This window comes from Siphateles boraxobius, unplaced genomic scaffold (genome assembly GCF_051911475.1).
Source record: "Siphateles boraxobius isolate OS27281-9 unplaced genomic scaffold, OSU_SipBor_1 65, whole genome shotgun sequence".
Lineage (NCBI taxonomy): Eukaryota > Metazoa > Chordata > Actinopteri > Cypriniformes > Leuciscidae > Siphateles > Siphateles boraxobius.
The window spans coordinates 7,908,231-7,922,609 of NW_027509192.1; the positions used below are offsets into that span (position 1 = coordinate 7,908,231).

The following is a 14,379-nucleotide window of genomic DNA, read 5'->3' on the forward strand; positions in this document are numbered from 1 at the left end:
ATGTAGTTACTCAGCAGCTGTGCTGTAATATCCTGTATAATACTCTGAGTGATTGAGGCTCTTTGTAGTGTTTGGAGTTTTAAACTCTCAGGCCCTTAGACAGCGGCCCCGACCTGTACTCTCAGTGGAGTCTATAGAAACCCTGATGATAAAACATGGCTCATCATTCCAGCATAATGACGATGCTAGGATTGTTTGTGATTCCTTAACATCCATGCACGTGCACCTCAAACTGATCTCTGTTATCACAGTGGCCCTAAAAAGTATTTAGACACTTAAGTTTCATTTATTTTCTTACTTTTTTATTTTATTCCATGCATTTATTTAATTTGTTATTTTATGTTATTTTATTTATATATAAAACTAAAATAAAAATACAGTGGTGGCCAAAATTATTAGAACGGTAAGATTATTTTAATGTTTTAAAAGCTCACATTTATTTGATCCAAAAACAGTAATATTGTGAAATTTTTACAGTTTAAAAAAACTGTTTTCTATTTGAATATATTTTAAAATGTAATTTATTCCTGTGATCAAAGCTGAATTTTCAGCATCATTACTGCAGTCTTCCATGTCACATGATCCTTCAGAAAAGTGTACACCTTAAATATTTTTGTCATGAATATTGAATGTAATATATATAAATGTTATATGTTTTTTGTCATACTTTTTCATTTGAAAGCAAGTTCCCTCTGTTTTTTCATTCCCAGGACTATATTGAGACCGAACGGCTGTTGGCAAATGACAACGTGAACCAAGAGGCTTTGCTCTCGTATGCCCGTGAGGCTGCAGATTTTGGCACAAACTACCAGCTGCCCTCTTTGGATTACGCCATCAACCACTATGGCCAGCCAGATGTGGCCATGTTTGACTTCACCTGCATGTACGCCTCGGAGAACGCCGCACTGGTGAGGGAAAAGAACGGACATCAGCTGCTGGTGGCGCTGGTTGGAGATAGTCTTCTGGAGGTAGGTGTCCAATAGCATACTCTATATGAGGATGAAGGAGTTCCATTCTTGATTTTAGTGCTTTTTTCTAATTAAAAAATACAAGGTCTACTATATAATTATATTAGAAATGTATTGTGTATATACTAATTATGTATAATGATAATTCATATGTTATGATATTATAATTTAAGTAAATGATTAACTTGAAGTTCAGGATATTTGTCCACCTTTTGCTTTAATATCAGCAACACTTAAACTACACATCACAAACCTTAAATATTTACTTATTTTACTTCTATACTTTCTTGTTTTGTTCTCTTCAGTCATTTTTGACAATTTTACGTTTTATTTTTTTAGAATTCTTTACTTGCTATGTGAATTCAAGAACAAAAAATCATGGACATTATTTGAAAAGGTTGAATGATCCTGAAAATAATAGTCGCACGTGTACTCCTCATTGTCCAACATGACTGCTTTGGAAACTAAATGAAAATTAATTTCATCTAGTGGAAATGTTTGGCACTGCGCCCAAACAAAATCTCACCGAAAGCTCGTTTTTTTAAGATATCAACCTAAAATTTGAAACAACTTTTTTAGATTTATGGCTCAGATTTTCTCACAGTTTTGGAGTTTATACATGTTTTGGAAAATATGCATTTCATATAAAATTGAAGTGTATTGTTTTTGTGCATTTTTCATAAAACACTTACAATTATATAACTTTAAGTTAACTTTTTTAAAACTTTAAACTCTTTCCCTTCAGCAATAATCTACAAAGTGTCTTTAAAAAGAGACTAAACTAAACTAAAAAGTCTGAGTTTCATAACATTCAATATTTATTAGTTTACAGTTTAAGCAGGAAATTTTGTTTTCAGGTTTATTCTTAAAAAGTGGTTAACGTAATAAATGGATTATAACTACAGCATAAATATAATTTAGTATGATAAAATCCCCTAAAAATACAAAATATTAAATAAACTCTCAAACCAAAATATAGTATATTTATTTCTTTGAAATAAAATAAAAAATCAGTATTTTTTACCGCCATGCAAGGAACACCAGAGGGTTTAATTATTTTTTTTAAATATTTAATTTTGGACCCCACTGCATGTCTAAAATTAAACAAACAAAAGATGGTTTACTTTAGGTAAATATTTCCTGAGTTGCAACATGCCGCTTGACTGTACAGTGTTTTGTTTAGTTTGGCCTGTAAACATGCCATGTTTTCTCTACATCTCATCGGTCTCCAGCCTTTCTGGCCCATGGGGACAGGATGTGCTCGAGGGTTTCTGGCTGCCTTTGACACAGTGTGGATGGTGAAGAGTTGGGCTCAGGGCAAAGCACCCCTTGATCTTCTGTCAGAGAGGTGTGAACATACGCCATCACCGCTGCAACTCTACAATGAAAAATATTTTGTCTTTATTTATATATATATATATATATATAAATTTGGTACAAAAAAACCCAATGCCCTCTTTTTTATTAAAGGGAGAGCATATATAGGCTGCTGCCTCAGACGACCGCAGAAAATATCTCAAAAAACTTTGAGCAGTACACCATAGACCCAGCCACACGTTACCCCAACCTCAACTCCTCCTGTGTACGATCACATCAGGTGAGGCCGCTGCCCATTATCACCATATGCATCTGTCTTCCACCTGTAAATCCTAATCTTTCTGTTTCAGGTGCGACATCTGTACATTAACGGCGAGCAGGACTTAAGTTCTCTGGAGCACAGTGGACCCACACGCAGATCCGCAAACATCACCAGACGAGGTAGTCTACAAATTAGACTGCTTGATTCTGTTCTGATGTTGAAAGAGTCCTTACAGGGACTATGGTCGCACAAATCAATGCAAATTCAACCGATCCCCGCATTTGCTTTGCAACAACTTGCAATTTTGTCTTATTTCTGCATTTCCACATAAAATGGATACAAAAAGAAAGCAATATCAGGTAATGATTCCCCCTGACCAATTTCCCTTTAACATGCTATAATCACAATATATATGACTAATGTCTTATTTTCACTCAGCCCAACTTTCAAAATCTCATTCAGTTTCCTCATACACTAATTAGAGAATATGATGCAGCGGCACCAGGAGACCCATGTTTGTCTTATATTGGCTTCACCTGGATGTGGCCTCACAGGAACAAAGATTTCCACACCCTCTACTCAATCGAAATGGTCATGTTTCATAAAAGATTCAACAAAAGCATGTGCTGGCTTTTAGTAAACCTTACTACTTGCACTCTATTGAGATTGTATGGGTTTTAATCTGCTTCATGTGCAATTAAAATAATAGTAATAATAACAAAAACAGACAGTGCAGGTGTCTTGTATCATCATAAGGGTTGTGTAAAGAAAAAAAATTATAATGCATTTGTGCGTTTTTTTTTATATATATATATATATATGAATTTAAATAAAAATCTTTTGTAACATAAAAAATGTCTTTACATCACTTTTCATCAATTTAACGAGTCCTTGATGAATTATGAAGTATTAATCAAAATAAATGAATATCACTGACCCCAAACTAGCAAGTATTATAAAGAGCAGGGTCTTATTTGTCAAAATGAAAAATTTTGTCTCTGAATGTGTATAATGGAATTTAAGTATTTATTTCCACTCAAAAAAGCTTCTAAACCACCTAATGATGGTACAATTTGATTTCAGAGTCGGAGGTGCGTCCCAGCCGGCTGCTGCTGTGGTGTCAGAAACAGACCCAGGGCTACAGGGGGGTAAATGTGACTGACCTTACGTCCTCCTGGAGAAGTGGCCTGGCTCTGTGCGCCCTCATTCACCGCCAGCGGCAGGACCTCATGTGAGCAAGGCTGTCATATTGATTCAGTCGCATGATCTCACTCTCATACGGTTTGACAAATGGTCCATTATTTAGCGCCCCTTTGATCTCACACACGTGGCGGTACCTCCTTCCCTTAAGCTGTCAAAACAAGTTGTTTCTTTTCACTGAAGGACAATAGTTTTGATTTTTCAGCTTCATTTCCCCTGCGGCTTTCGAAAGTAATTGTTTTTGATTCAATAGGGTGAATAGATCAACAGGGACAAATAGGGAAGAGACATTTTTTCAAAAGAAAGGGGAAGAAAAAACACGCCCATGTCTTGACCTGTCCTCTCACCAATCAAAACAAGACTCTGAATAGAGCTTGCATCATGTTTTAAACTTGCGATAGCATCATAAAGTAATTTTCACGTTTCTGAAATTGCCATAAATCTTGCTGCCTCTTCTGGATGTGAAGGAAATTGTGACTGGGACTCAATGAAATTATAAATCAGCTCATCCAGTCATTACACCATTCTGTTTGACAAATATTGTTGTTCACCAAGGATACAGATTGCGAGAACACAGATTCTCAGTTTAATGGAATGGGAAAAGGTCTTTTTTACCTGATTCTCTCTCCTGACCTGCCACTTTCTCACTCCTGTGGTCTGTTCTTTCTATCTTTGTCCCTTCCTCCAGTGATTTTAACTCCCTGAACGAGGCAGACTGCGCTAAAAACAACCAGTTGGCGTTTGACGTGGCAGAGCGGGAGTTTGGCATCCAGCCGGTCACCACAGGAAAGGAAATGGATTCCAAACGGGGGCCAGACAAGCTCATTATGGTGCTCTACCTATCCAAATATTATGAGATATTCCGCAACTCAACTCAGTCCAACACAGGTAGAGCTTTCCTCACTATTGCACCTCAATAAAAAACCCAAATGAATTTTCAAAAAAACTTCAGTAATGTATTGTTATTAAAAAGTCTGAAATTTGTCAAATGTACTAATATTCTGCATTTATTTAAAAGAATGCCGTGTACCCCATGCAACTCAAATTTATTCTAAAACTCTTTTTAAATAAACTTTATGCCAAATAAAGTGTGAAGATCTCCAATGCCACCTTTTAAAGAATGTTGATCTCAGCATTTGTCATTTAACTCTGTTTTCAGATATAGATTGCATTAGCCATCTAACATGTTAAAGAGCTGATTATTATTTCTCAATGGATTGCACTGGATAGCAGTGCATGTTGCACATTCTGCATGAGTTACAGCAAGGCATTTTAAAAATGTTGGCATCGTAGCTGTTAACTTGCAGATTGTGGGGTGGGGTGTTAGCTGATGGTGTGTATTTGTGCATCTGCTGTACACATGATCTCTGGTTTTGAGCGTTCTCCAACTTGTAATTTATTAAGATTTTATTTTATTTTAAGTCTTGCCTTTAAGCATGTACTGTAAGCTTCTGCAGTGTCGTATTGCAGGTACATCCTAGCATCTTGTTGATAACGCTGGTGTAACATTTCTTGTACATTTTCATTGACATAACACACACTGAAGTACGATGCTAAAAAATCTTGTGTTCTGTTTGCAGGTGTACCCAAAGAAACTGATACAAATAACGAAGATTATTCGTCAAAAACTGCAAACTCTCTTTACAACCCTGTAAATAACGCACAGCCAAGGAAGAGAATCCCAAAGGTAGCATTTTTATCCTGTTCACTTCCTCTGTGACATAAATCCCTTTAACCAATGTAAACTGAACCTACATCTCACCCTAATGATGTAAAACACAATACCACTTCTTTATCCAAAGGTTGATAAGAAGTTGGAAGACAATGACACAAACAAAAAGAGGAAGAAGGCCAGCAGTCACTTGGAGGAGGTATGTTAACTTGCCCTTTTGGTGTTGAATGCTTTCTTAACATTGTTTATTACTTTACTTCCCCTAATTGGTCTGTTTCTTTCTCCAGCAAATGTCCAATCAGAGTGCGCCCCCTGTAGGTGAGAGAGAGGAACAGAAGGAAAATAAGGTGCGCTCCATGGCAACTCAACTGCTGGCCAGATTTGAGGAAAACGCGCCAAGCTCTGGTTTGCGCAGACAGGTACGGCTCAATATCTCCTTTTTCTTTTCTTTTTTTCCTTTCATTAAAGCAGCCTATGTCCATCAGGAGATATTACTACATGTACGGTTCTTAAGGTCTTCTAAGCGTTAGCTGCTGAAATAACAATGTATATTGAGGGTATTTGTGGAGTTTTAGAGTAATCTTTTGTCTTGTAGTCGGTCATTTTACTATTAAAGTTGGACCGTAAACTGCTCGTGGTACCGATATTCAGTAGAACGAGCAGCCGGGATCCACTCCGGCTCCTTAACCGTTCCTGTAATTCCATATGAATACATGTTTTTGTGCAGTGAAAGTAAATCCTCTGGTTCATCATATGCAGAGTCTGAGCATCACAGACCACAATGAAGATATTTTATTTGGATGCATGATGGTACATTTCAAAACATGATCGATGTCTGACAGATATTTGATGTAGACATGAGACATATTTTCAAGAAGTATGTGTAGTGGTTTTTCAAAGCAAAAAGTTTAAATCAGAAGAATGAATGTTTTGACTGTAGTTGTAATCCCTAATGCAGTCCTTATTTGCGATTAGCAGCGGCCATTAAATGTTCTGGCTGCTCAATTATAGGCTTAAAGGATGTAGGTCACTCATGGAGCGTTAATTCTCCATAATTGAATATGAACATCTACAGTAATGAACTTTCTTTGCTGTGCAGTTGAAAAGTTGATCATAAGGCAATCTGAGGTTTTAAGCATTTTATGCCGTTTCTTTCAGTTGTTCTGCTCTTAAGGTATGTTGATAGGATGATAACTATAACCATAAAGATATAGTTCTAAATATAAACTTCCACTCCTCAACTATAGCGATAAGGTCACAGAGAAACAATATCATTGGAATCACTTACAGAGCAAAATCTTTTTCTTTTTTTTTTTCTCAGAGAATTCACCAGAATTTAAAGAGCTAGTGCATTTAAAGTTTCAGACAGCATATGTGAAGCGAATACTTAGAATAAACAGAACGATATCGTCCACTGGTGTTGATGCTAACATAGTTATAGTTCTTGATGTGAACGGGCCTTTACTCTTGCTTGCTTTCCTTTTTCTGTGGCTCTTTCAGCTTTCCTCTGACCTCTCTCTATCTGTCCTGTTTCTTTCTGCATCTTCTATTTCCCCTGGTGCAATGTTACCGAAACTAGTCTGAATCTGAGACTGACTCTCCGGCTGACAAGCCTGTATCTCTGGACATGACTGCAAACCCTCGCTTTGCCAAACCTAAGAGCCAGCCCGCACCCTCTCTGCCCCAAACCAAACCAAAATGGCAGGTATGCTCAGCCAGTGTGTGAAACATCCATCATCCCGCATTACCCATAATCACATGCATCAGTGTATTGATTTCATGTGTGGCCACTGCTGATGTGACGCACATCCATGACTCGTCACTAGATTGACATTGTTCCTAGAATAACATTCCTATCAATCAATCATTGCGTATATGTTTTCCATTATCAGTCATTGCATGTCGTTTCAGTGGATGTTTATCCAGGAACACACCCTACTTGTGTAAATCAAGTTAAAGGTCTTTTATGTGAATTTAGACACACATTTTAGGGATGCACCGATATATGCACCTATGCCAATAATTATTTCATGTTATTATGGCTAACCAAATTTATGCCATTTTGTATAATTTTTTTACAATAAAATTCAAATTTAAATGATTTAATAAAATCATTTAATTTAAAATGTTTTAAAGAAAATTTAATAAAACATTTTATTAAAAATAAAACAACAAAAGTAAGTAAATTGATGTTGCAAGTCAATTTAAGCATCACAACATAATGTGGATAAAGAAAAATGGAAATTAATTGTAAGATTTGAGATAATATTTTGGGGTTATATATATTACCAATTAATTTAATTATTTAAAATAACTAAAGTAATAAATTATTACTGTTTTTACAGATTACCTTTAAGTGCCAGCAAAAATAATCAAAATGTAAAATAGGAAATAAGCATGAACAATTAAAATATCCAATATCCTCAGTACGATAATAAAAAATAAAAAAATAAAAATAAAGTTATCGTCCGCTAACTAATATGGCAGTCATGCATCCCTAATAATAGTTTAGTGAATCTGGCTTCAACTTGTCCCCTGTGTCCTTTCAGCCATCTCCTTATCTAAGACTGCTTGAATCTCACACTCGGAATGAGACCCACGAGCACACAGAAATCCAGTCCAACTACAAAAACACTGAAATTCCCTCAAGTTATCAAGCCAGCGAGTCTCGTCCCAGATCTCCTCACATTCCCTTCAGAGTGCTCCCGTCGGATAGTCATCTGCCCTCATCGCCAACAGACCCCTCAGATTCCCTCCCGTCATTCACACCAGCCCTGGGCGGGACGTTGCACTGCCTGCAGAAGCTGGAAGAGGAAGTAAGTCAGGTGAATGCTGTGATGCATGGATCCAAACCTGTTGCATTTCTAAAACGGATCAATTAAAAAATAAAAACACTTTAGGAACTGCATAGTAAATATCAGGCAACCACCCATGACAAAACAAAACATAAATGTATACATTTAAAACATTAATTTAGATGATTACTTCAAGTGAGTTTTGGCCAAAATTATTTAGGTTAATTAAATTAAAAAATGAAAATAATTAAAAGTTATCACCATCTCTTCATTTTTTACTTTGAGCATGAGGAAAGAACCTAGATCTATTTTTCCTTACTTTTTGAGGTTGCATTCAATGCATGAATATTGTAAACTTGTATAAACTCGTGCTTTTACTTTCCTATTTGTTTTGTGATGCTTTCTGTGTCATCTGCCTTCGAATTATTTGCAGAGAAAAGTGCAAGCTGAGATTACTAGACCGTTCACCAAAAAGAGCATTAAAGAGCGAGCTCAGCAACTGAATGGTCTGTTCTCTGGCAAACCAGCTCAACCTCAGGTGAAAAGAGAAGTCAGTAGTCCAAGTGCATCACTAATATTTGAGCATGTGTTCACATAACGTTAATGGTCAGTTTAGTGTGTTTTACCACGCGAGTATGTGAACTGAGTGCTTTTGGTCTTTGATCTGACTGAAAATAGCCTCAATGTCTATAAGATTTCATCTTGAACTGTGTTCAGTTTCTGCTCAGTTAGTTTGCCCTTTCTTGACCTCACGAGGTTGATAGAACTCCAGCATCCGGTGATCTCCATGCTTTATTTACAGTGACCTTTTCTTTTTCATCCTGACTTCTATAATTATTGAGCCCAACAACTGAAGCAGCAGAAACGCAGAGCAGTTTGTTTGGTCAGCACGCTTTCATTTCAGCAGAACTAATCAGGAATGCATAAAATAGGCCGTTTTGCTGAATGGAGTCCTCTGTTCTCCCGTTCTGTCTGTCTTTCACTTTTTCATTCTCTACTATAGAGACCATTATGATTATTTTAATATATGTATAAGTGATTGTTAAAAATAGTAAATGGTAAAATAAGTGATTGTTAAATATTATTGTTATTGTTATTATTATTATATTAATTGTTGTTTATTGTAGTAGTTCATTTTTATATGCATGTAATATAACAATGCATACTTAGTCATACTCGTCATTTCAATATTAGTTACACAATAATGATAATAATAGATTAGTATTATTATTATTTATTGTAGTAGTTTGTGCATGTAAAATAATACATATTTAAAGGCATACTCTATTATTTCAATATTAGCTACATAATAATAATAATAATAATAATAATAATAAAAAATTACTAGTAGTATGAATTTACAAAAATAACAAATGACCAAATATATTGTTATTGTTATACTACTACTAATACTACTACTACTACTACTAATAATAATAATAATAATACAAATGAATCAGTTATTATCATCATTATTATTAGTATTAGTGTATTTATATATGCTTTTTAACAATAAATATTTAAAGTAATACTGTCATTTCAATATTAGCAACATAGAATTATCATCACTACTATTAGTCATTTATTTTAACAGCACATATTTTATATAATACTATCTACAAAAATAAATATAATACTGTAATATTAGCTACAATAATAAAAACTGATTATTTTTATTATTATTTGTTGTAGTAGTAGTAATAACAATAACAAAATATATTATTTTTATTACACTACTTATTTATTATAATAATAATCATAATAATAATAACAACAATTATTCAGTTTATTATAATAATTATTAGTAGTGTAATAACATCAATATTTACTATGTTATTATTTATTATTATTATTAAATATCTGTCCTGTTATTTTACATTCAGTGCCTGAATAATCTGGAGATTGTAATGCTTTATTTCTTCTTCATCATCTTTCTGCTCCTCTGCTCTCCTCACACAGGCAGATGAAGCTCCTTCAGTTTCTTCTTCTCCTTTCTCAGTCCACACTATCCCAGAATGCTCTACTCTGTCTTGTCTTCTGTCTCCCGTTCCTTCAGTCCAACACGAGCAGGTAAAACATTTCAGGAGCTCTCCTGTTTTAGACTGCATGCGCACTGCATCTGCACAGACTGTGCTGTGAGTCACATCACAGTCAAAAGATCAGTTTGTTTTAAAGCCTGAAAGTAAGTAATGCTGAAAGGCATTTTCCCATTGGTTGTTTAGTGCAGTGAAGATCCAGAAACACAACTGAACCACAATAAACACGCAGATCGCTCTGAAATCAGACGTGTAGAGTGCCTTGACTCCTCCAAACAGGTATTCAAGCTGCTAGTAGTCCAGTGACAAAAAAAAAATCACTCTTCGCTATAGGTTTTCCACTTTTCTTCTCCTTTTCCTGATTTGCATTTACTTTCTATTCTCTCTTTTCCTTCACTACTTATTGCTAGAGAACAGTGGGGAAGGTTTCCTCAGCCATTGGGGTTAAAGCCGCTACATTGGCCATCTTATATGAGACCGATCACAGACCTAACAACCCCTTTACCCTCTCGCTGGTAAGCACCTTCCGTCCTGGGACAAGATCACCATGTATAAGAATTATGCTTGATGTTCTTTTGTTTTTTTTAAATGTGAATCCGGAGTCATTTCATGTTTCCAGCAAAGATTCAGTCTTTGCTAAGTTACAGCCTCAGGATGTTGGCCAACATCATGTTTTTCTTAATTTCTCAGTTTTTTTTAAATGAAAACTGATGTTTAAATCTTGTGATCTGTAGAAAGAAGAACAAACTGCATGTTCTGTTGCTGACGGCCACAACTTTGTGACATTTTCTGTAGTTAAGAGATTCTTTGTCCACAGATAGAGGCCAGAAGGTGTGCAGAATCTGGGGCGGTAATATATTTTTGTATCTGGGTCTTTGCACAAAGCTTTTCGGCTCATTTTGTCAGGAAAATACTTCATGCTTCGGCTTAAGCATTGATTTATAGACCGATTAACTATTATGCCCTTTTATTCTTGTGTGATGGCACAGTGTGGCACTGACATGCTAATAAGTTATAACTTATGCTAATAAGTGATCATTTGTGGTCTTTTACTTTGTGGAGTAAGTGGTTTCCTAACAAGTTTTGCCCTAATTTTCTATTAAACCAGCTGATCAGTGCTAGTAATACCACCAAATACTTAGGCATGCCATTTCAGGTGCTTTATAAATACATTTTGATGTGTTACTCATTGTAGTGCATCAGAACAGCATTGTAACGGCAAAATGTGTTGTATCCCTTGCGTTTGCCATAATTGCATAGATGTTGTGTTTCAGACGAGCATGCGTAAGGAGTTTCCTCAGGGTCTGGGCGGCAGCGACACATGTCACTTCTGTAAGAAGCGCGTGTACATCATGGAGCGCCTCAGTGCGGAGGGATTCTTCTTCCACAGAGAGTGTTTCCGCTGTAACATCTGCGGCTGCACACTGCGTCTGGGCGGCCATGCTTTTGACTCCAACCAAGGTGTGTTGTTCGTGAGGCTTGCATTTATAATTAAATGACATTTTTATTCATTTGACTGCCGTGGTGTTGAATGGAGAAAATAGTTTACTATTGTCTTTTTCTTGCAGGCACTTTTTACTGCAAGCTGCACTTTTCTCAGCAAAAAATCAGCAGTAGGCATCGAAGAGGAGAGGTAATGTTAATATATTTTATTAAACCGATGTTGTCAGCCAATATGCGTTTTTAAATCGACAACAGTCAGTAATAGAGTTTAGAGTTCATCATACAAAATAATTGACTGCAGAATGCTGCGATCAGAATAATTGTTTTGTTTACATTATCGCAGCATAATTGTAGTTTTTTTTTATTGTGTTTAATAGCGAATGAGGCGCACGCACACAATTTATAACATTAAAGTGAACAATAATTGTTGTTAATTTTATTTATAATTATTAATATTTTTCAAATCTAGATTATTATAATAATTGTTAATAATAATATTTATTATTATTGTAAAAGTTGTTTATTATAAAAAAATCTAGATTTGTTAATAATAATAATAATAATAATGGCTTATAATGAATAATTATTCAATCATGTTGTTTATAATATATTATTATTATTATTAGTCATGTTAAGTGTTTTATTATTATTATTATTATTATTATTATAAAAGGAAAATATTATCTATCTTTATGTATTTTGCTGTATTTATTATACTATTATAAATTATACTATTAGTATTATAACTAAGCAATATCATTATCAGTTATTTATTATCATTATTTTTATTAATATTAACCATAATATAAATAATTATAATCTAGATTTGTTATTATTAATAATAATAATAATAATAATAATAATAATAATAATAGCTTATTATTCAGGAATGTTGTTGTTGTTGTTGATGATGAGGATGATGATGATGATTTATTATTATTAATCATATATAGTTATTAGCTGTTGTTTATTATTATTAGTCAGTCTTTTCTATTATTGTTATTATTATTATTATTATCATACCACTAATATTGATTAATAACTACTTGCAGTATCATTTGCACATTTTAAGTACTTTTAGATTGAGTTGCGTTATTTATATATAACATAGTAGGTTATATTTAACATAGTGTATATATAACAGAGGATAGTCACATTTACAATACACGAAAAATTACTTCTAACTATACATATAACTGTTTCTTTACATCATCACACAGATCAACGGAGGCATCAGACCCTCGTCCAGCGCTAGCTCAGATTACACGGCCACCGACGGCCTCAGCGGCCGGCCCTCAGGTACCCTGACTTCCCTTATTAGGAAAAGTCTGCACTGGCCACTGCACGTGGGCCGCACACTGTTCGGTTCCCCCCGCCAGCTTGCCCGCTGGATGTATAAGGCGGCCCGGGCCGTAGGGCTACACATCAGAGAGCGCCAGGAGGACTATGTATTCCTTTATGAGCTGCTGAGTCTGGGTGTGCCCTTCATGTACGTGCTGCATGAGATCACGGCCCAGATGAGCCGTGAGGCCGTCGCTCCCTCCCCAGTGAGCATGATGTAGTCACTCAGTCCAGCGGTACCGGGGATCCGACTCTCTTAAAGGGGCTTCGGTACTGCTGGACTGACGAGGGAAGGGGCTTCTTAAACTCTGTAGACCGGCTCAGTCCCTTACACTGCCATGCTTAGTTTATTTGCCTATATTAGTTATTTCTTTGCACCTTTTACAGTGTTTTGATTTGTACGAAAGCATCTTAAAGAGGACGGTTCACCCAAAATTCAAATTCTGTTATAGACTCGCCCTCATGTCGCTTCAAAACCTGTTTGACTTGCTTCTGTGAAACACAAAAGATGAAAAATTAAGTGATTTTGTATATACAATGCAGTCAGTGGACGAAGAAAGTAAGTAATTCAGGTTTTGAATGACAAGAGTGTGACACATTTTTGGGTGAATTATCCCTTTAAGCTGCAACTTTATTGGCCTACAGGGTTTAAGAATCATTCAGTGTTCGTATATTTATCATCTGATTGACAAACATAAGATCCAAAGCTGATAAACTAAGAGCACTTTACTGAAGGGTTTGCCGCTTCATCCTAACTGCCTGAAACTGCCGGTTAACGTTACTGCAACGTTAAAGTTTGCATCTCCCCTTATGTAATGTGCAATGGAAATGCCAAACAGAATTAAAAAGCATTTTGATGACTGTTAATGAGGACATATTATAGCCGTTATCTTTTTTTTTTTTTTTTTTTTTTTGTTGAATTGTTCACTATTTTGTAGTTTACAGCCTTTTTGGGTACTACTACTTATTATTTTTTTTCACGTTATTGGTGAAATGCATTGATTTTTCTAATGTTAAAGTGGAGGAAATGTCCTTCGGGATCACCGTGAATAGGGCAACTTCAATTGGTGTTCAAACATTCCCCCTAAATGTGTGTTGTAAAGCTTTAAAATGTAAATTTTTTTTTCCTTTCACTGTTTTATCACTGTCTAAGTGTACTGAACATGCATAATTATAGTTCTTTTTCAAAATTCACCAATGATTTTAGTGCTATTTCTCTCTCAATTCCCTTCTTTCTCTTCATATTTCATTCTTCCCATCCTGTCCTACATCATATATATATAGTCTGTTTCAAGTTTCCAATGCTCCAACCCCTGATTGGCTGAACCGTGAGAGCAGGAACACG

General features: G+C 35.4%; 1 protein-coding gene across 13 annotated transcripts in view; it reads left to right on the plus strand.

Annotated features, from left to right (window-relative positions):
* mical2b (microtubule associated monooxygenase, calponin and LIM domain containing 2b) overlaps positions 1 to 14,379 on the plus strand; it is a 46,541-nt gene that overhangs the window by 18,683 nt on the left and 13,479 nt on the right. For 2 of the 13 annotated variants that reach the window (XM_077210596.1, XM_077210603.1), the window contains exons 8-26: positions 711 to 968; positions 2,201 to 2,316; positions 2,439 to 2,565; positions 2,636 to 2,726; positions 3,631 to 3,778; positions 4,436 to 4,635; positions 5,328 to 5,434; positions 5,550 to 5,618; positions 5,707 to 5,838; positions 6,999 to 7,124; positions 7,969 to 8,244; positions 8,648 to 8,764; positions 10,174 to 10,284; positions 10,437 to 10,529; positions 10,661 to 10,765; positions 11,068 to 11,100; positions 11,525 to 11,711; positions 11,819 to 11,883; positions 12,914 to 12,992. In XM_077210596.1, coding sequence (XP_077066711.1) covers positions 711 to 968; positions 2,201 to 2,316; positions 2,439 to 2,565; positions 2,636 to 2,726; positions 3,631 to 3,778; positions 4,436 to 4,635; positions 5,328 to 5,434; positions 5,550 to 5,618; positions 5,707 to 5,838; positions 6,999 to 7,124; positions 7,969 to 8,244; positions 8,648 to 8,764; positions 10,174 to 10,284; positions 10,437 to 10,529; positions 10,661 to 10,765; positions 11,068 to 11,100; positions 11,525 to 11,711; positions 11,819 to 11,883; positions 12,914 to 12,992 — 2,440 coding nt within the window. The remainder of the gene's footprint in view (positions 1 to 710; positions 969 to 2,200; positions 2,317 to 2,438; positions 2,566 to 2,635; positions 2,727 to 3,630; positions 3,779 to 4,435; positions 4,636 to 5,327; positions 5,435 to 5,549; positions 5,619 to 5,706; positions 5,839 to 6,998; positions 7,125 to 7,968; positions 8,245 to 8,647; positions 8,765 to 10,173; positions 10,285 to 10,436; positions 10,530 to 10,660; positions 10,766 to 11,067; positions 11,101 to 11,524; positions 11,712 to 11,818; positions 11,884 to 12,913; positions 12,993 to 14,379) is intronic. The other 11 variants (XM_077210602.1, XM_077210608.1, XM_077210605.1 and 8 more) reach the window with 10 other exon arrangements.